Below are 22,415 nucleotides of genomic sequence, written 5' to 3'. Positions count from 1 at the left end.
GCATGAAAAGTAGCTTTATATATAAAATACCTGTTGTTATTATAAAGCTAAACGCCCCTCACAATTTCTTAATTGCAAATTTAAGATACATAATGTAAAACATTAATAACTGCAAGAAATAGAACACTGCAAAAAATAGTTTTGACCAAAAAAATAGTCCCTGGTCACATGCTACACTTCACAATGAAATATGATTAAAAACCTTCAAAAATCTTTTTTTTGTATTGTGTGACAATATTCCACGCTTATGCCTTAAATACTTTTTTTCTTATACTAAATCAATAATATGCTAGTTAAAATGCACATTTAAGTTGAGTCCCCAGTTTTTCACTCAGTCCTGTTACCCTAATGCATTTCTGTCCCTAAAGAATCTGGCACATTCCATATGCATAATGTTTAACTGGGATTTGCATCACCTCAGTCACCTGAAGACCACAGGAACATCAAAAGTAAGTTCTCTCACTTTCTTTCCAGTATTTTTGATATTGTAAGTATGTTTGAGGCGGTCGAACTTGACGCTCAGTCGTTACCCCAATTATTTCTTACTTATTTATACATTTATAATGTGTAAATGTATAAATACATTAAGGAAATACAATTTCAATAAGGTTACTTGTCATCATACTGTTAGCTTTGATGACACGTGGTTATGGTTCACAAATTCGCTAAATTAATGCTAAACCTCATATAAAGACAGAAGTACAACTTGTACACATTTTTTTTCTAAACTACAAATTTATTTTGTGAGCATGTAACCAATTATTTCTTTTAAATAACACTTTTTTTATGGGAACACATAAGAACTAGTTGATATGATGCAATTTCCAATCAAATGCAATTTAAACAGTTGCATGAAGTTTTGGTAACAGGATAGAGGAAAAATGCAACCATCTCCCACTTAAAATCCTCGAAAAATTATATAAAGCTGCCCGAGATTGACCAATGTTGAATAGCTAAATGTATGTTATTAGATTTATTGTTGAAAACGATGAAAAAAAATGTAATCTAGTTTTGAAGATTTTTAGCATGCAAATGGCACTGATTTGGTAGATATAGGACTGCGGCCATTTTAACGCCGAGTCTAACTTTAAGTGAACCTCTGTACCCGATGTGGATATGGCTTGTATTCAGTGCCAACCACAGGGTTCAGTGTGGAGGAGCAAGCTATTCACATTGATCAATAGACTATGACAGTAGGCAAACTATGTATTTTACAAAGATTGGAAATCAATAAGATCCATAAACTGTATTTGATGCCAGTGAGAGTCCATGTATTTACAGATTAAATCTGAGCAGCTAGTGCTTTTTTCCTTTTGACAAACTCACTTTGTGGCCCTGATGGCCAGTTAAGAAGCAATTGCCCCACATCTGCCCTCCCCCAAAAGTCCCCCCCCATTTCAGATTTCTACCGAACTTACTGCAGTTTATTGTTTTTGCATACTGACCAAATTTAACCTGGAAATTCACTTTGCATTTCCTGTGTGTTAATGTCATCTTACTGTCAAATGTAGGGATTTATTGACCAGGATAATGTAAGAAAGTTAAATTACACTGGACTAAATGGGATTTGACTAATAATGCTAATTCTGCTTCACAAAGCACTCCTCTTTGACAAGGTCGCTGCCCATAGTTCAGTGATGTCGACATAAAACCCGAAGCGAATTGATGCCAGTGTGTTTTAGTGTCAAAAACAGAGGAAGTCTGTCGTAAAAGCAGACAACTCCAATACACTGTGTTCCCAAACTATCGACATCGGACTGTGGTAGAGTTGAGAAAAAGAGATGGAGAAAAATCACATTTTCAAAAACAGTGTCTTTATTGTTAAAACATTTTCATAAGATTTGGTCCATGGTCATTTACTTATTTTCATCCAGGGAGAGAAGGAGAGGGGGTTTAAAAATACAGTACAATAAAAAGGTGGGCTTCTTCATTTCAGCTGGTGAACTCCTTGTTCATACTCATTCTCCAGACTTTAAACAACACAAAAGAACATCGAAATTGAGTTGATCAGTGTGTGCATTGGTTGGTTAACCTACAGACCTTCATCTGAGGAGCGTAAAGCTCTGGGAAGTCAAAGTACGAATGTAAAAGGCATCGTTTTACGTGCCATCAGCCCTAGAGGAAGGACTGTGATCCCAAAATGTGTCAGTCGTTCAATGCACACAAGCACATACACAAAGATCTGCTCTTTCTTTGAAATCCTGCACTTGAGCCAGCAGACAAACATTTACCACCAACACGATGGGAAATCCTACAAGCCCTGACTATCTTCGGTCAAACATCCTTCTTACCAAAGCATCCATGCACCCATCCAAGGCTGAGGTTAAAGACACTGCATGGCAAATTACACTTTTTTTTTTGCAGAAGTGACCCTCGGGATTGTACAATCCCACATGCCTAATAGATAATTGTGGACCGTCTTTGTGCAGGCTACAGTCCACTATTAGAATGATGGCTCCTAGAAGACTGCACAGAACATCCATTAGCCACAGCCAAAGAACATAACCCGTATTCATTATTAACAAGTCTGGGCAATAAAATTCCATAGGTCATACATTGTCAGACTTCCACCCATTAACATCATTCAAGGGAAAATCAAAGCATCATCACATCTTATTCATGTACCCAAGTAAGTCTATATAATTTATATATAGAGGAAAAGAGGATTATGTGTTTAGGGTATATATATTTGCATCTATATAGATTTTATAAGGCGCTATACAGTTTGAAATAAATATCTATGTATGCCTTGGCCCTTTACACAGCAACTCGACAGTACAAAGTCCCACAGGAGCAAATCTTATATAATCACCACACTGCTATGCTGGGGCTTTTAGCAAAGTGGACCAGTGCAGTTTTCTGTAAAGAACTATTTGCATGCTTCGATTACCATGTCATTCATGTGACAACCGACCCCCTCAAACTCCAGTAAGCCTGCTGGTTTGTACAGCTCATGTCCCAGCCTTTGAGGGACAGCTGCTCCACGGGATACTCTTTGGAAGGGGGGGGCGGTGGGGCTCATTACTCACACCTCTCACCTGATGCCGAAACCTCGGCATCACTTCACTTAAGCATTACCCCCCCCCCCCGCACCTGCACTGGCTCCTACCACCTCACAGTTCTGCAAAAATTTAAAAAATAATAAAGACAACAGAAACTTTGCACCTAAAACTGCCCTTCAGCGTCTTAATCTTCAACACAGCATCTCACTTTGCCTGCCTTCCTTGACAGAAAATTTTAACATGCGCATACATAAACATCTATTTACTCTATAAATTTATACTCATACATTGATACATATAGAGTTATGACAATTAATGTATACATATCAATTCCAGAGAACATATAATAGAACAGAAATTGTAACAGCAATCGCATAATTGTAATTATAATAGTAATAAGGTCCCTCAATGAAGCATATATCTGGGCCATTCCAGAAAAGGCTCTGCCTCTTCTTTATATACACAACTCTAATTGGTTCGCTGGTGATAGACAGATTCCTTAATGTATCATTCCCCTCAAGACCTGATTTGCCATATTGCGGCCTGTTCCATTAACCCCAGTAATGGGGGAGAGTCGAACAGCTAAGAATGTATCAAAAATGACTATAGGTCCGTGTTATAGTGATTCAGGGTTGGCTCCCAGCCACAAGCTGAAGCTGCATCCGCATGATATTCTTTCATTTTCTTTGGCTGCATCTAACCAAATTTTTGCCCCTCCTTCAGGGCAGAAACATACACCCCTTACAGAAGTTGACAGTCCCTTTCCTCCTTCAGCTTAATCCTACCAGCCATGATAGTAAGGTCAGTGACACAACATCAAATCATCAAAACCAGTTTCTGGAATGACCCCCACAGAAGCACAATTATTAATAAATCTAATTTAGCGATACAGTTAATATAGCACAGCTCAATAACAAGAGGTACTACGTAATCAATACAGGATTAATCGTTATACCTTCATTAAGCTTTATGGCCAAGATATCAAATATCATTAGTATACTGATTCTGTAAATATTTATATGCTTGTATTATGCTTAAGTATATAGACATACATCTATATAAAAATATATATATATGTTCTTGGCGAGCATGTGGAAGGATGTGACTTGATATTAGCGATGTACATTACAGCATTGCATTTTATGGATGTGTACTTATACATACGGGAACATCACGGGTACCCATAACCCACCTCTCTTGCACCATCCTCCACAGCGGGCTGCTTGCGGGGCAGCCCATTGGCTCCTGTGTGCCGAATAGCTAGAGGTCGATATTTGCATATCCCCGCCCCCACCCACATTGAAGCCAAAGCCCCTTCCGCTGCATGAGACGGTACGTTTCTAAGGCTGGGTTTGAGGGGCTTATAGCCTATTGAGCGCCGCCTCTGTTCCTATTCCCCCAATAGGAGTCCCCCCCCCGAATCAGACTCATTCTTCACACACTTTCTGTAGGGCAGGCCACTGTCACTATCCAATCAGGTCACACCGCACCCATCGTCACGGCCTGCGATGCTGTTCTGCAGTCCGTCGCAATTTGCAGTTTTTTTCCCTTCCAATCTCCAGCTCACTGTATGTTACTGTCTATATAGATCACCGTTAACTGCTACATAAAACTTTCAGCATGACTTGTTCGTTATCAGGTAAAGAATCATAAAACATTACAAAAGCTGTGGTCCGTTCCATGCAGCAGGACGGCCCCACCTCCTTCCAATGTGCTTTAGTAGTTAGAAAATTAGCTCCTCCATCAATAAGCAAAACTGCCGGATGAACGTCCCACCCATTCAAAAGCTTAAGGGAGGCAGAATCCCACAGAGGACCAAGTTACCCAAAGATCAGCTTTAAAACAAACAAAAAAATTAATCGCGCTCCTCTCTGCTTTGAGGTTCTTTGCAGTCGACCACCGTGCCTGTAGCACAAGAGGGGAGGAAGGGGGTGGCCAGACTATGCTAATACTCAGAGAAAGCTGGGCATTTTATGAAATGGGGGGGGGGGGGGTTGCTGGGTATCAGTGTGGCTTCTGGGTTCTGCCTGTCACTGGGTTTGTGGGGTAGAACCAAGAGAACCACAGCCAGAGGGCGTGCGGGAGAAGAAATAAAAATGCCCAGAATGTATGTGTGCAGACGGTGTAGTCAAACTTAATTCGGTGTGTGTACATGTGAATATCTACTGCCTGCCCACTCTCCATGTCTGCAGTGTGTGTGTGTGTGTGTGTGTGTGTGTGTGTGTCTCTTTTTTCAGGCATTGCCTCAGTCTTGCAGCAGGAAGTTGTACTTCCCAAAGTCACAGTCGCCGGGCGCGATCAGCATGTCGTCACGGGCCTTGGACAGTTTGCGCCGCAGGAAGTCCCGCCTCTCTCTCCACTCGGCCAGCTCCTCCTCGCTGTGGGCGTAGTCGCAGCTCACGCCGTCTGGACAGGCACCATCCAGCCTGCCCATGGGAAACACAGACACCACCACATGAATATCCAACGTGCGGCTCTGGTTACTAACATGTCATCAAAACACACGATGGGATCGGGTGAGTACGCATTCTTAAAATTAAAAACGCAGTGTTCGGCAGTGGGATGCAGTGAGGCTGGCTGCAGCTTGCTCTTTGGATGTGACGCGTGTACTTTGATATCTGAAAGGTTAGACCTACATGGTAAATGTCAAACAGCATGCATCATGACTGACCGGGTTATTCTCATGGAGAACCCTCCCCCCCCCGATGCACTGCACAGAGCCTGAGGTCAGTCTGGGGTCACCCTGATACAAAACCATCCCTGAACAATCACTGAAAATAATTCCCCGCTAAAGATCAATGTGCTGCTTAACAAAACTGACGATTGTAGCTCATTCACACTCCTGGATGATTTGCCGTAACGGATACCGGCAGGACCTCATTCAGGCCAAAACGGCACGGCCCGTGCTGCAACCTCAACTAAGAACGCGTTTGTGTTCTCAAACCCCATGACAGCAGCAGTTCTGACTGTTAACCAGGATGAAAGGAAGCAAGTTGGTGTAGAAAAAAGAACTGAAGGGATTTCCTTAAACTGCTATTACAGAAGCCAGTTCACTGCATTAGTACTGCAACCAGAGCGTGTGAGCGGAGCGAAACAACGGGAATTTCCACTCCGCTCCCCTGCTCACAGCCGCTTCAGGTCGACCCCGCTCTAATGAAATCCAAAAGAGAAAATCTGCGTTGCATTTTAATTTCAGCTTATCTAATTTAATTTAAGCTTGTCTAACTGAGCAGCCAAATCCACAATCAAGGAGAAATAATTTCAAGGGCAGGAGAAGCTGGGAGACGTTTGAGTTTTTTTTTCCCCTCCTTGAAACATGCCGCTCCGCTCTCACTCCGGCCGAAATCTTTTGGCTCCCACTCTGCTCTGCTCACATGCTCCGACTGTCACACACCATCTCCGTATTAACTCAGGTGGACAAGTATGACTCTACTGTAACCCCGACACCGAAATCAAATGTCTTATTACTTGTCAAATGGCAAACGATGCAATTAAATATAAATAAAAAGCAAACCAAAAGTAGCAGAATGAAACATTTTCACAAACAGAACCACATGCATAGGGGCCGGGTGGGGGGGGGGGGGGGTTTCTTCGGGTTCTCCAGAGGAACCGTCGTACAAGTTTTTAGCATTTAAGATTTTAGCGTCTGAGGGGGGGCTGGGGGAAGGTCTACAGCTAGAGCAGGGTGGGCGGGTACCTGGGGCAGAGCAGGAAGTGCGGCCCAGGGAAGCGGTGACTCCAGGCCAGGCCCTCGTCCTCGTCCTCAGCCCCGCCTTCGGCCTCGGCCTCGGCCTCGCAGCTGAACACTCGGTCCTTGTGCTTCTCCGAGGAGATGTGCTGCTGCCACTGACGCTCGCTGTTGCTGTGCTTCCCGCACAGGCGGCAGTGGAAGCCGCTCTGGGACACACAGGGACACGCTGGGTGACACGCAAAACACACGTGCTCCCTGACACGCAAGCACACGCTGCGGAGCACGCAGAGACCAGCAGTCACGTGTTCCCTGACGCAGCCGGGCGCTCTCGTGTGCCGTTTGGGGAGCGAAAAGGCACAAAGAACAGACGAGGGTAGCGTTCAGACACAGATACGGACCATATTAAATATGGAAAAGGCAGCCATGGGGAGACATAGATCACGTGTAACAGCTACAAATAGACACTAATATTCAGTAAACACAGAAAGACCAGACCAGAAAGACTACATACTGCTCTATCCTGCATTGATGTTAAGAATATTCCATACAAATATATTACAGCAGTGTTTCTCAACCAGTCCTTGGAGATCCCCAGTGGTCCATGTTTTGGCTCCCACCAAACACTCAGGGAACTGGGAGGGAGCAGAAACGTGAAGCGTCTGGGGTCCCTGAGAACTGACTTGAGAGAAACTGTATTACTGTATGTACAGACATACACACCCCTGTATTAATTTTGCACACGAGAGGCAAAAATAACTGCGAGCGACTCCGCACTAACAAAGCACCAGGCTTGCATGTCCTCCCAATTCACAACTGTGTTATGAACTTGTTCCTCAGGAAAGAGTCTTGCAAAACTGGCAAATGGCACTGACAAGAGACCTTTCACTGGGATATCCTCGGGGTCAGGTGACCTTCAGCAGCTGCAGGGATTGGCCGCATTTCAGACCATTTCCTATTCAGGACATATAAAAGCTGCAGGAATCCTTTGGGTTTCCCGGGTAAGACTGTGGCTGCCGTCACATGCTGTCACATGCTGTCACATACACCGGCGAAGCCACCCTCTTAATGACTCACTGCTGTCAGGGGCCCTGATGCTGGCCATCGGCGTCGGGGCGGTCTCGCCTAGCCGCTCACCATTGGCTCAGCGTAGTCGGTCGGCATGGAGATCTGCTTCTCCTCTGGGGGCGGGGTCAGCACAGTGCCGTCGGGCCGTCTGTTCTGATTGGTCAGCGCCAGCCACATGTCGTACATCTGCTGCATGTCCCTCACTGTACAGGGGGTGGAGGGGTGGGGGTGTCAATACTACTTGCTGAAACGTGTAACCATCAACAGTGTGCCACGGAGGCCTTGACGACAGTGACTATGGAAGCAGAAGAATCAGGCTGGAGAAGCAGACGGAGTGTAAGGAGGCGTGAAGCTCACGGCTGTTGTTCTTCATGTAGGTCCAGACGTCCCTCTCCTCCAGGCTGTGGGCGAAGGAGCAGTTCCCGATGTAGTGGCACTTCTTCTGCTTCATGACGTGGACGCACATCTGACGGGGGAGGGGGACAGAATGACCCACGCGCACTTACACTCGCCGCGGCAGCCAACTGCACGCAGTCGCAGCTAAGCCGCTCCCTCACAGGCTAATTTGTCAGCGGGCCGTCACAGTGCAGTCACGCCCGTAGCCTAGGGGCTCGGGGCGAGAAAGGATTAACAAGAGAGCCGGCGGAGGCACGAGGCGGAGGCATGAGGCGCAGGCCATCACACGCGGCAGGTCAGATTACTCCGAATCCGGCGACGCGGCTCCTTGGGAAACAGAGCGAGAAGCAGCGACATCAGGTTGCACAGCAGAGAGGCTTCCGGGAGAACCAAGTCCTTACTAGAGTTTGTTATTTGGTTTACGGCTTCTTGGTCTTACTCCTGCACCCCCAACAGAAATCGTGGAGGTAAAGTGATTAAGTTCCATTCCCCTCACAGTGTATAAGGAGAAGGGGGGGGGGGGGGGGGGGGGGGAAAAACACACACCTCAACAAGCATCTCATTAAATCATACGGCTACCAGCATCTAAATGTAACCGCCAATGAATCCTGGGCTGAAAAAAAAGCTCATGTTCTGATGAGGGTCCCTGCACCCCCCCCCCCCCGACACGAGGCACACTCACGTCGTACTGCTGAGGGTAGGTGCGTGAAAATGGCAGCGGTCGAACCACCACCCACTTCTTCTTGTCGAATGACTTGACCAGCAGTACCCGGCGCTCCTTCGTCCAACTGGGCACAGACGAAGAAGATAAGGAACGGAGGAAAGCGGAGGTCGGAAAAAGAACGCCAAGACCCGACCACAGCACCCCCTCCTGGACGCTCTCCTCACCTGTGACGGGCCTTGGCCGTACAGTACTTCAGCGCCTTGTCCGGTTCGTTGACCTGGCCGTCTCTCCAGCACTGCCCGCACACAAACTTCATCTTCAGGTTTAGCCCTCTACCTTTCCCCCCGCCAACTCCACCTCCACCACCTCCTCCTCCACCACTGATACCATCGCCTCTACCTCCTCCGCTGCTGGGGTGTGGGTTGTGCACAGGCTGGTATCCCAACAGAGACAGAAAAGGTCACAGCTCGGTTAAAGAACTGCCCGGCCATCCAAGCGATTGAACTTCTTGAACTTCAACCAGATGGTTTTAGAACAGCGTCCAGCTGTGGCCGGCATGCAGACATCTGCCAAGCAGATTCACGTCTAAAGTGAAAACAGGGCGAAACGGGGAACTAGCGCAAATTAGTGCCATTTCACCACTTCAAAGACAGTGTAGCAGACCCTACGCCTGCTATCTATCAGACAGGTTGTGTGCAAGCATGCATTTCACAGCTTCACACCCAAGATGCTAACGAAGCTGTTTGCTCTTTGCCGAGGGCCAACCCCGCTGACCTTCTGGCGCTGTGCGTTCCGCTCCAGCCTGTGCCAGTGCCTCTTGGACTCCTGTACCATCTCTTCATGGGTGATTCCTGCACAGACAGGGAGGCGGTGCATGTCAGCAATGGCCGATGGCCTCCCTCGCGCATGAGACAGCGAGCCTCTGCTATCACAGCCAACACAGTCAAGCGATGCAGTAGTCTGCATACGTGCACGTGCACGTAAATGTGTGCACTAGCATAACAGAAACTGAAAGAGATCACTTTCAAGTAAGGTGGGTAGTTTAAGGTAAGGTGGCTTGATGCCATGTCAATGTCTATGTCGCTCTCATGACAACAACTAGGTTGTCAATACTCATGCAGAGATAGGAAGCAGATAGAATTGGATACACACCATAGCACCAAGAGAGATACAAAATAAATAGATTGATAACAAAATGGGTAATGATGCCCAGTAAAAATGAAAATAAAAATGCACAAAAAATATATTTCAAGCTTAATACTAAAAGCAATTCATCAAAAGTATTTGTGATGAAAAATTCTAAAACCCTTCATGACGACGTTACTCAAAACACCATGCAATGTAGCTTCAGAGAAGACTCGCCGTCTAACGGCACGATATGCAAAAGTCTAATAAAATACACTTTATCGTCACGGGGTCCTATACGGTCGACAGGATAGTTACATCCAACTGAGGAATCCAGGCAATGAAACAGCAATAAATCACTACTAGATTAGTGCTCAAATAGTGAATTAAAAAGATGAAGGAAACATGAATGAGCCAGATCAGCATCGTAGCTGAACTAGAAGGGAGCGGGAGAAGCGATTTAGTGAGGTCAGCGTTGCGTGTGACCTCTGCGCACGCCCGTGACCCCGCGCTCTCACCAGTGTCCTGCTGCAGCACCCAGCACTTGAGCTCGATGACGGAGTGGGCGAAGGAGCAGCTGTCCTCGCGCTGGCAGCCGTAGCGCACCTCGTGGCGGCACACGTCGAACTGGCAGAGCGGGTGCAGCGGCCGCACCTTGCAGTAGCGCACGTGAGCTGAACGTACCACGTGCACCAGGCACCTGCGGGGGACGGGGCACCATTACGGACCAGACGGCGCCGCTCGGTTAACGACAAGCTAATGCAGACTAGCCATCCCGTGTATCTCATTCAAAACCCTGGTATGCAACCAAATCATAGGCTATTCTGCATAATAGCATCAGCTAAATGAAGAATGTCACCACTATTAAGGTGAAAGTGTGGCAGGCTGATTCACAACTGTTTGAGTTCTCATGCCAGACAAGCAGCTAAAGCGAACCGTAGTATATAATTACTGGAAAAACAAATAATCAGAGAACGTAAAGACACAGACGGTAAAACGTAGACTACTTACAAGCTGTAAAATCTAGAACTACTACAAACCAAAACACTGACAGGAAGATACATTTAATGGAATACGTCTAATGGAATTAAAAGAGCAACAATGCTTAAAAATGGTGCTTAAGTGAGAAAGAGCTTTGACATATGGGGCACCCAGGGGAGTAAAACTATGTGTGAGAGTTTGCCATCTCTTATGTGATACCTGGTGTAAATGATCTGGTCCCAACAGTTTTTTTTTTTTTTTTTTAATGACTATGGCTCTATTTGCAATAACAGGGTTACTTTCGTAGAGTTTGCGGACTGACGGCTGTTGAGGGGCGTGGCCGGCTGAAGGGGAGGAGCCTCACTTGTTGTCATCAAAGGGATGCCGGGCCGTGAGGTTGGAGCAGACAGCCAGGTTTTCCTTGCTGCGCTTGCTAATGATCCGGGGCTTACTGTCAAAACACTCCTGCAGGGGGTGCAAGCGGGAAACATTCAGCTTAAACGGCACTTATGGTTGTGGGAACTTTTGGTCAAGATGGGTCCTTCACTTTGATGATTTTTTACAATTATCACACCACGACACTTTGAAAACAAAAGTACATTTGATCCATCTAATTTTGCCGTAGCTTTTACTTTATGGCAAGACAAACATTTACTTTTGACAGGTACCCACTGACCTGTGTGCATTTTCTATCTTGCATTTATTCCCTGTCTGTGTTCATTGCTAACTGTCTAGTGTCACGTTGTCTCCAGCTGTAGCAGGGCTGTGTCTACATCAGTTTTCACTGGCCTTGGTCATGTGGCAACAAAGATTTTGATTCCAGTGATGCACCGATGTCGAAGTTTCGCTAGCAGTGAAACTCAGAGCTTGGCAGCACCGATTAGCAGAATAACATTTACGTCGTTTTTTTTAATTCTCTGTGGAAAACAAAAGATTGATCTGTGGGTCGAATTAAAAAAAAAAAATATGTCACAGGCCGTATAAAACCCATTTTGCAGGCTGAATCTCGCCCATGGGCTGGTAATAGATGGTGAATAAGCAGGTAAATCCTTTGTCCTCCACTAGGGATATCTTGAGTCTCTAGAACATTCTCCACATGCACACTGCAAAACCCAGACGTGAGTGTGCCTGTACCTCACAGAGGAACATAAACATGCCCATGTGCTGCTGCAGCAGCCGCGTGACGCTCAGTGCCCGCCTCTCGGTGCTGCCCAGCGGGTCGAACAGCAGCTCCCGGCTCAGGGCGCCCTTCCGCTCCTGCGTCCACACGTCGATCTCCTCCTGGCAGTAGGCGAAGGTGCAGTTCTCCCCGTACTTGCACTCCTGGTGCTCCTGCACCTCTGATGAATGGAGAGGAGTCCCGCAGGGAGCAGACAGGGTAAAACGGCAGCAGAGAAGCATGGCGAGGCCACTGCTACTCCCTTAAAATAACTAACAATTTGTGAAACTTTATTCAAAAAGGTTATTTACGGAGTATTAGCTAAACAGGATCTGTATGAGAGTGAGATGGGGGGGGGGGAGGGGGGGGTCAGCAGCTGGTACCTCGCTACCTTGTGTTTTACCCGAAACGACCGGTTCCAGAGGGATTAAAGTCGTCAAAGAGTGGTGTCACTTATGGAAATGTTAACCTTTAAAACAATAGGGGTCAGAGCAGAGGCGATATTAACTTAGCCTGAAAATTTGTGGGCTCAGCCTTAGAGAATTCCCAGTAGTGGCCTTGAGCTTCGGTCTTAACATGAACTGTCCCAGTAAAAATGCCCAACATAGACTGGCAAAGACAGCTGCTTTGGATAAAAGCATCAGCCAATGTGATGAAGCGTAAACGGCGTGTCTCTGATGCAGCCTATGAGCTGGGGGTCTGAGTGGCACGCGGCCGGTGATCCGGCGTTTACCAGAAAGGAGGGCGGTACCTTTGCAAAGCACGAAAGCTCCCAGGAAGTTGTTTCTGGTGGGACGTGGCCTGATCCTCTTCCACGTGGGGTCATCCGGCCCCTTAATGCGGCATAACAGAATGTCCCGCTTGCAGCGGTGAGCCACTTCTGGCTGGTACTGGTAGTCCATGACCCGCGGACCTGCAGCGGGACCAGCACAGGAGGCAGTAAATTCAACTTGGGTCGGCAGGGTCATCATTGTTAGCATTTACCGCCAAGACATGGTAGCTTCCTGCGGTGTTTAGAACACAGTTCCACGCCAACAGGTTAGAGGGCGCTGTGGAGCTCTAACGTACCTATGCGGCTGTAGCAGGCGTGACAGGCCTGCCTGAACTCATGGGTGGCAGCCAAGGGGTTACGGGACAGCAGAGAGAGATTCGTGGTCACTGGGCCATTCTAGGAGTGGGGGGGGGGGGAGAGGTGAGAAAGATAAAGACCTGTCATGTGAGACACACTGATCTGAAGATAGCAGAGCCCCAAGCACCGACCAAGGAAATTTCAAGTGCAGGAAGTTTTGTATGACAACGACCTTTGGTATTTAAGACACGTCGCTGTCTTATTGCCAAATTACATGCGAAGGCAGCTGATTGCAGGAAAAACAACCAGGAGTGGGAATGTCAGGACACACCCCAGCCAAGAAGCTCAATCTCCCTGACCGAAAAACGAAAGTCTCATAAGGGTGTGGCCCTAACAGGATAGTGTCCGTGTCGGGGGGGGTCATCCTGGCAGCAGGGTGTGTGCACATGCTTACGGAGTGAGTGGAGCTGTTGTTGCCAAGTCCTGGGATGAAACCGTGAGAGATTCTACCTCCTGGAGACACAGAAGACATCAGGATGACCCTTAACAAGGACAAAAATGGAATCATGTTTTTCTCCTAAAATAAATGAGCATGTGGCCTCACCCACCAGGCAGAGTGAACTCTGACAGGGAGTCCAGCCCCCCCGCCTCTGCGGCCCCCGTCCCCAAGGCGCTCAGGCCTGGGGTGAAGGAGTCCAGGGTGTCGAGCACCTGAACGGGGGTGTCGCCTGAGCCCAGGCTGGAGAAGGAGTCCAGCGCGTTGAGCGTGTTCACGGCCGAGGTGAAGAAGGCGGGGGGCAGCTGCGGAGAGGGGGCCGGTAGGCTGGCAGGGTAGGTGGGCCGGAGACCCACCACTGTATTGGGGAGGTTGGTGGGAATGGCACCCTGGACGGAGCTCTGAAAGGGAGGGGGGGGCTGTTATTAGAGGGAGGGGGTGTAGATGTGTAACAAGGCTGGATTTTGCTGGAAATTACTTAGTTCCTTAGTGATTTACTTCATGATAGATAAAAACAGCAGAGGAATGAAACATGTGACAATGAAGAAGTGCATGCTGGGATCTAGGAGAACTACAAGGGTCTGTCTCAGTGTTTCAGTCCCGTCTGGGGCCCTCGGCAAAGATAAGGTCTGCACGGCCGCTACAGCCAAGGACGCATGCCAGCACGATTAAAGAAAACTTTGTAGACGTAACAAACCAGATGCCACCATACGGAAAAATACCAGTCAGCCAGTGTCAAAGGTCAAAGTGTAGAGAACAGAGTTAACGTGTGAGGGAGAAACGCAAGGTACATGTATAAGAGGTGCAACAACATGTTGACAAAAATACAATTAAAAATACATGACTTCCTATAACATATTGCACACGGTTTGATAAAGTCAGCTCTGTTAACAGGAGAACACATTCACACTCCACCAGCTCCGGCTAAATCCATCTGTAAAGGTCTCAACTTCAAAAGAGGCTTTAATCTGATGCCATTAAGCTGTGCAAGCTGGCCTGATATTTACCACAATGACTGATCTAACAGGGCAATAAATGCAGACTGTGCCCCATGGGATTTGAAGTCCTGCGTCCTCCTTAGCCTGTAAGGACACTTACAGTGAGCGTACACTGACCTCCGCCCCCTTAGGGATGCAGTCCAGCAGGCCGTCCAGCTCGTCACCAATCACCTCGCATTCGCCCAGGTGCTCCGACACAGGCACCGAGAAGGACACCTGCCCCGGGCTCTCGGGCGGGTCCTCGGGGGACACGGGGGCTACCGGCAGCGACGATGGCTCGTCGCTCACGGGGATGGGAGTGGCCAGGGGGGCGGGAATGCACTGGGCACTGTCCTCTAAAGAGGCATGGGGAGGAAGATGAGAAAACGACTACTTTGTCCCTTTCATTAGATTGAACAGACAGTTTTCAGACAGAGCTCATACCTGATGCGATCCCATTTAAAGACTCCAGACCATTAGCTGAAATCTACAATAAAAAGACAAACAGAATGAGTCATTCCTCAGTCTGAACTCCACCAAGGTACAAGGAATTTCTTCAATATAAAACTAACCTCCCTTCATTGAAATAGTTGTCCTTGGTATATATACACATACACACTAATGCATAATATACGCCGATGAGCCAGAACATGACCACCATCATAAAGGGAATAAGGTGACATATTGAATGCAGAAGGAATTAGCAGTGATTAAGATCTGACTGACTTTGCCAAGGGTCATATCATTATGCTCAGACGACTGTGTCAGAGCGGGGGGGGGGTGTTCACCGTAAACCGTGGCCAGTACTTACTGTGCCAGGAATGTTATCTTACAGTCTAAAATATCCCAGATCTTGAGACGCACCATTTTCAAAAGACAGTCGTCAATAGTTGCTTCACGTGGGGGTGGGTTATGATTTAGCTCATCGGTGTATATTACATACATTAAAATGGTACATTTAGCCGTTACGCCTCGAGCACTCGCCTCCCCGGCTGTAGCATCCAGGTTCCCGTTGGTGTCCACACCCGCTACAGAAGACTCTGCCTGTGGAGACGAGCAGGGACCGTCAAAGGCACAGGGTCACACAGCGTCCTCACAGGCACAGCGCCCTCACAGGCACAGCGCCCTCACAGGCACAGAGCCCTCACAGGCACAGCGCCCTCACAGGCACAGCGCCCTCACAGGCACAGCGCCCTCACACACACTAGCGGGTGACGAGGGCCCACCTGTGGGCTGATGTACGCCTTCCGCACCTTCAGACCCAACTTGCTGGCCAAATCCTGGGCCAACTCGTTGACCTGCCGGTCCTGGGAAAAGGCAGAGCAATGGCAGATCTGGTGAGCCCAACAGCGAGCGCTTAACTCTATTCCTGTCATCCACGCCGCCCTGCCTCCGTCCGACAGGGCGCCTGGCCGGCCGGCGTGTCCAGGACCATCCTCTGCCTGTCAGGTGAACGGTCACGCTCCATCCCCTCAGGTACCGCTGACGCTCGGCATTCCTGTGATGTAAGCACCAGCTCCCCTGCCTGCTCGTGTTACAGCGCTGCCTCACTGTAACGACGCTTCCGCGTGATAAGCTGCAGGTCTCAGGGTCTCTTAGCCTTGCGTAGCACTGCGCCTCACTGGTTCCACTGGGAGGAAGCCTCCCTAACTGGACAGCTACTACAAATTCTACCCTCTAGAAACTCTTTGGGTTCCTGATGCCAAATCATGATAAAATGAACAGTCTGATTTTTACCAGTGACAGCTGTTACCTCATTGCCCTTGTTCTACTGACATCGAGGGACCACCAACTGGCATTTGGCTTGGAACCGTTTCTATCGAAGAACCAGAATATGACATTTTGAACCGAACAGAATCGCGGTACTTCATCCCTGTGAGGAAAGGTAGCAGCTTTCACATGTTCCATCTTTCTCTCCAGGTCAGACAATTCCACTAAATAATGTATGGACATGAATACACAACCTAGCGTGCCGTTCCAGGTTCTCCCCCATCAAAATCCCATCATGCCCCTGGCTTCCACCCCTCCTCCTCCCAAAATCCCATCATGCCCCTGGCTTCCACCCCTCCTCCTCCCAAAATCCCATCATGCCCCTGGCTTCCACCCCTCCTCCTCCCAAAATCCCATCATGCCCCTGGCTTCCACCCCTCCTCCTCCCAAAATCCCATCATGCCCCTGGCTTCCACCCCTCCTCCTCCCAAAATCCCATCATGCCCCTGGCCTCCACTTACATGAGGGGCGGTCAGCAGGCACCCCATGCTGGATTCGTAGGCTTCCCGCAGACGGCCCAGCTCCCGCAGACACAGAGCCTTCCGGTAGAGTGCCTTGCGGCTCCCCTCCGACACGGCCAGTGTGCTGTTGCAGTCCTGCATGGCATGCTCGTATTCCCCCTAGAGGCCGCCGGTGAGCAGGTGCCAGAGGGGACAGTGGAAGCAGCAGAGAGTTGACAAAATAAAACGATTATAATGAGCTTCAGAAGTAAGTTTCAGAAGTTACAACAGGACTGTGCTGAAGCTGAGGGCATCAGGGATTTCAGAACAGATATCTGCACCATGACTATCTAATACAGTGTTTCCCAACCCGCTCCCTGGGGACCCACAGATGGTACATGTTTTTGCTCCCTCACAGCTCCCTGGCAAACATTCCACTACTGGGAGTTGAGAGGGAGCATAAATGTGGACCGTCTGGTCCCCAAGGACTGGGAAACACTGGTTTAGTACATAGAAGATCAATAAATAACATAAGAAATAAGCAGAACAAACAGCACATGAAAAAGCACTTTAGTTTTGCAGTAACTAAATCACAATTACATTCACGGCTACAAAAACAAATCATCTTACACCGAATGCTAAGTAGCACTGTGTGTCAGCGAAGATGCTTGATAGAGCACAAACACATGCTGTGTTTCAGTGACTGATCATCAAACTTGTTCCAAACTGGGAACCCACCAGACTGTAATACGCCGCGGCCCTGTTGACGTAGAGGCTCTCCAGCAAGGCCGCAGGGATCAGCAGGGCCTCCGCCTGGGCGTAGCGTGCCACGTTCACACCTTCGCTGTACTGCACCGTCGCCTGCCTCCAGTCCCCCTCACGGAAAACTGTGTTGCCCTCATCCAGGAGGTTACACACCAGCTGGGTCAGAAACGCCTGTAGGAGGAGAGAGGAGGGGGTTAGGGTGAGATGGGGAGAGAGAGAGAGAGAAAGGGATGGGAGTGAGACATCGGAGAAAAAAAAAAAGACAGAAGAGAAAGAGATAAGTGAGTAGAAAGGGGAGGAAAGGGAGTAGAAATAGATAAAGATGAAGAAACATATTTAAAGTGGAAGGCGACAAAAAAACTGGGGAAATACAAAAGTTTTTACAACTTCCCTGAACTGTTAGTGGTGTAAAATCATTAGATTTTATCTTGCTTAAATACCTGAATTATTTAACAATGAGTACTAAAGCACTTTTAGCCAAGGGGCGAGTATCACAGGAGATACAGAGAGACGCAGGCGAAAACAGCACTTGGGAAACGTACCTCATAACCTTCTGGTTCAGGGTACGGCAAGGATGACCTGGGAAAATACAGGACACACGAAAGGTGACGAGAAGGATAATTCATGGTGAGAAGAGCAGCTTGACATCAAAGGCTACTGTGGATGTGGCACGATGTCACTTAAGGTAAGACAAGGTAAAACCATTTGATTAAAACTTGAATCTTAATCTAGCAATAAACAGACTCCAAAAGGGCAGAGAGAGTTATTTCCTGTTGTAAAAATCACTAACGGTGTTTGGCTAAAGGTACAGAAAGTGCACTGAAACAGCCCGAAACAACGGAATCTCAAAGCGGAGGAAGACTGCACGCGTTGGCTCACTGAATGAATCCCAGCGCTTTCTGGATTTCCTCCCTTCGCTTCTGTCGCTCCAAATCCATGGCTGAAAGAAGAGTGAGAGAAATGCTGTTGGGTAAAGGCAGCTGTACCACAGAATGGCAGCAGAACAATCTCGACTGCTAGACATCAAGACTAAAGAGAGACAAATGCTTATGCATCAAGAGCAGCTTCCACAGATTACAGTTTTAGTCTCTACCCACTTTAGATTTCCGCAGGAGCATTTTAGGCTAAACTCCCCATTCATGGGTACAAGAGCGAGTCCCCTCCATGCTAAGAACCTGCAAACTTCGACTGCCAAATCTAAGTCCTCGCCTCCTGCTCAGCTTATGAACAACACTCAGATGAAGAGCTTCAAGAGGGTAGTTAGGATCAACATTTGCATCTGGATGCAAACTACCCTGTACTTTTCTTAAAATATAACCGCAGAACAGATGCGCTGAACAACAATGTACATTTCACATGTTAATGCGTTTCTTAAGGTTTCACATAAAACTAAATATTAGTCACTGGCATAGGTGTGATGCCACTGCAAACGTATCAGCAGGTGCCAGTGCTCAATACGGGCCACTTAAGATGCCCAAAGTCACGAATCAATTCGAAGTAGAACATTTTACTAAATATTTGAGCTTTAATCTCTAAAAATATTTTATCAAAATTAATAACAGCAGTGCCCATCACAAAATAAGCGGTCTATGTCCGCAAGAGTTAAAACGCGAACATTGGTGTGTTTTGTATCTTTGAAAATAGTTTCTCTAAATATACCGCTTTTTACATGGGTAAAAACTACCAACTGACAAAACAGGTAGGTAAGAAAGCATATGACGGTTATTACGTCCTAGCTAACATTCTTATTCTGCATACTCCAGACCCTACGTGTGTATCATAACCAACTGAACGGTCGGGTTACATGGTACAGTGCATTTCTTAAATACGAATATCTGCATTAATTTAGTTATAAGGAGTAAAACTAAAACAAACACACGATATCTACTAATATGGAAAATTACACGGTTTCCTAGTTTTTATATTGCTTTCGAACTACTGCTAGCCAGTGACCAAGCCTTATCAGGATTAAAATCCTGATTTTAGTCGTCATAGTGTCTATGCAATTAATTTTAAAATAGGATAATATGCACCTTAACTGCTACATTAAACATTTCAAAGTGAAAAACTTAGAAACGGTCTTGAGGGGGCCTATAACCATGAGCACTCCGCCCATCCCCGAGGTCGCATGAAAAGCACACCGGCGAGGGCGGCTCCGGTAACAGTCGCGAAGCCGGCGATTCGCCCGCCGTGCGGGTCTCATCCTCAGACGTGCACCGCAGGAAACGACCAGGCGGCGGCGGCTCACACTTCACACCTGATCGACATGTACACGCAGAATCTTAACAAGCGCCGGGGTGAGACTTCATCGCGTAGCTAGCCGCAGTTAGCTACCTAGCTGCCATGCAAAATGCCAACTTTGTGAGTGTAAACACGCCAGTGTCTGACAGACATCCAGGGCAACTATTAAACCACTCAAATGAGTGAATCTGGCTATCTTTGGACTGATGCCGGCGCGATAAATACGCCACTGGCCGCATTCCTCGACATCTGTGGGGCATTTTTTCCTAACTCTACGTTACTTAGCCAGTTAGCATTTTACATCGATATCAAGCGGATATAAAGCCAGACTAGTGACACGGACACAGCCCGATACATGCACCATTCAGTCGCAGCCTCCGGTGACACCTCCGCCTTGCACCTCGTCGGTCCCCAAACCGGTGACTTAAAGGGCGACTGGCCGCTGCTGGCTTTCCGCCCTTCGCGCTGTACGAAGGCTTAGCTAGCCAGGTACCTGGGCGCTCACCTCCAGTCGGCGCATACGATAGCGATCTCTCTGCTTTCGGAGTTCCTAGTGATGAAACATCACGGCGCAGTGTATCGGTTCTGCGGCTTGCTTTGATGCCTGAGCCACGGCAACCTCATCCCACAAGGCCCCCGGGGCCACTCTCCACACGGAACATGTGAGAGTTTTTACTTTCCATTCCTTTTAGCTCAGTTGCGCTCAAGTTTATTCCGACTCCCTCCGGCACCCGGGTCCAAAAGCCGGACGAGTTGACGATGTTGCAGATAGAGCGCTGCAACAGTTGTAGCGCTGTGTTTGGTAGTATTTAATTTTAACGTGTAACGTAAACCACGGACGCGTTCATCAAGAGAGTCTCGCATCAGAATAAAATAAAATAAAGAGTCACGTGAGGAATTTATAGGTAAAAGCTGGAGACGATGCAGTACAAATATTATTATTATTTATTTATTATTGTTGTTGTTGTTAGAACGACATGTAATCAGAGTCCGGATTGTGGAGACTGTATAGATAGAATTTTTCTAGGATGCCTTGAATCCATCCACCATGGTACCGACTGTCAGCTTCCTCTTCCGCCTTTCTGAGCATTGCAGCCTTTTCCAATTAACTGGTTATTCTCAATATGCCCAGAATAAAACCGCTTTGATCTGGTCATTTGCACTTCAAGTGAGAGTTCAGGCTTGATTTAATCAAGAATACAAGGCTTTGCCAGCGAAAAACTTGGACAGCATCAATATTTTTCCAGTCCAGTTTCTTCATAGTCCAGTTTTCACGTCCACAAAGGGCCACGGAAAATAGCATATCCTAACCAATTCTTATATTTGTGCTTAATTAATATAAAATTACTTTTGAAGATGTTTTGTAGGCCCTTCATTGTAGCTCTGCCAGTTCCAGTCTGGGATGTATTTCCTGATGCTTTGTTGCTGCTGATTGTTCCATGGAGGTAAAAGCTCTATAACCTCTATGTCTTAGTAATCAGCGCCAAAGTTTGCTGCAGTTCTCCTGCTTATAACCTTTGGTTTACTCTGCATTTTAACTTACCTCATGAGTGTCTTGTGATCTTAATTTTGTGATGTCATTTTAATATCAAAGCTGATGATGTTTTTTCCAACGTTTAGTTCACAGACACCTTCATCCAGTCCAGTTTCACTCATTATACATTATACAAGCTGTTTGGGCATGATTATAGTGCGCACCCTTGTCTAACTCGTTTAGACAACTTTCCAAGGGGCGCTGACTTGTTAGCCAATTTTATTTTGCCTCGGATCGGAGGCGCAAGCGGTGATGCATGCATAGAGTGCCACAGGGAAGCCAGTATTGATCTGGAGTCCCACATTTTATCCATATTCTGTCCTGACAGTAGCTTCTTTTTGGCATAAAGATTCTTCAAAAGGACAAGGGGATGCTTTGGCACAACCATTTGCCTAAGAACATTCTATAGTGTGGAATATAATGCTTAAGATATAAATAAGCAAGGAATCCATTTCCAGCTTTAACAGTCTTAGCTTTCACGTTATCAAAGAGGTTGTGACTACACTTCCCGTGAGCACTTCTGCTTTGTTGCTACGGACTTCAAACAGCTCAGACGTCACATAGTGACAGCAGAGCGGGAGGTGGTGTGACGGACAAGGAAAAGCCGAGTCTTTACACAGCATCTTAAGGTAGTTTAAATTTATTTATCCCATTTTCGGTATGCTTGTCAGATTTTGGTCCGCTGGCAGCCAGGTGATTGTGTAGATGAGTAGGTCGGAGTTAGGATACCGGTCCACGGCACCGGCACCGGCACCAACCGCGCAGCTCGTGGGACGATGAGCGCGCGGTAAGGCCGCGTCGCTGATGTTCGTTAACTTTTTTAAAGACACTTTTTTATTCGGGTGATGATATTTGTTTATTACTTTTCGAAATTTAAACTCTGATTGATAATATGTAATTTTATAGTTGTTGAACTCGGTCATTTATTTAGGCATTCAACTGGCGGTAAGAATGCGCCCGCGGCTGGATGAATTAGCAGTGTGTACCGGAACTTCGCCTTCCTAGTTAGTTATCGGATGCTATTACTTAATCTCTACAAA

At 47.3% G+C, this 22,415-nt stretch overlaps 2 protein-coding genes across 11 annotated transcripts in view; one reads left to right on the top strand and one right to left on the bottom strand.

Moving 5' to 3' along the window:
* Positions 1 to 1,792: 1,792 nt before the first annotated feature.
* zc3h7bb (zinc finger CCCH-type containing 7Bb) lies at positions 1,793 to 20,601 on the bottom strand. 4 transcript variants are annotated; one of them, XM_072712015.1, is made up of 23 exons: positions 20,335 to 20,600; positions 18,480 to 18,540; positions 18,143 to 18,179; positions 17,574 to 17,771; positions 16,857 to 17,015; positions 15,852 to 15,932; positions 15,610 to 15,669; positions 15,070 to 15,112; positions 14,764 to 14,981; positions 13,761 to 14,049; positions 13,607 to 13,665; positions 13,152 to 13,251; positions 12,835 to 12,996; positions 12,059 to 12,264; positions 11,289 to 11,389; positions 10,462 to 10,643; positions 9,593 to 9,669; positions 9,043 to 9,251; positions 8,837 to 8,942; positions 8,116 to 8,224; positions 7,828 to 7,961; positions 6,700 to 6,899; positions 1,793 to 5,428 (listed from the first exon to the last, which is right to left on the bottom strand). In XM_072712015.1, the coding sequence occupies exons 2-23, from the start codon at positions 18,536 to 18,538 to the stop codon at positions 5,248 to 5,250; spliced, it is 2,970 nt and encodes a 989-aa protein (XP_072568116.1). In that variant the 5' UTR covers positions 18,539 to 18,540; positions 20,335 to 20,600; the 3' UTR covers positions 1,793 to 5,247. The 4 variants fall into 4 exon arrangements, with proteins under 4 accessions (XP_072568116.1, XP_072568115.1, XP_072568117.1 ...); XM_072712014.1 differs by having other exon boundaries at positions 20,347 to 20,600; XM_072712016.1 differs by lacking the exon at positions 20,335 to 20,600 and adding an exon at positions 20,203 to 20,223.
* rangap1b (Ran GTPase activating protein 1b) overlaps positions 19,388 to 22,415 on the top strand; it is a 10,196-nt gene continuing 7,168 nt past the window's right edge. The window contains exon 1 of one of the 7 annotated variants that reach the window (XM_023814532.2): positions 19,388 to 19,407. Coding sequence is in view for 2 of the 7 variants with exons in the window: in XM_023814525.2 (XP_023670293.2) it covers positions 19,729 to 19,897 (169 nt within the window). In the remaining 5 variants the exon portion in view is untranslated. The other 6 variants (XM_023814525.2, XM_023814524.2, XM_023814526.2 and 3 more) reach the window with 6 other exon arrangements.

Source organism: Paramormyrops kingsleyae, chromosome 5 (genome assembly GCF_048594095.1).
Source record: "Paramormyrops kingsleyae isolate MSU_618 chromosome 5, PKINGS_0.4, whole genome shotgun sequence".
NCBI lineage: Eukaryota > Metazoa > Chordata > Actinopteri > Osteoglossiformes > Mormyridae > Paramormyrops > Paramormyrops kingsleyae.
This window is presented reverse-complemented; position numbering and strand designations above follow the sequence as displayed.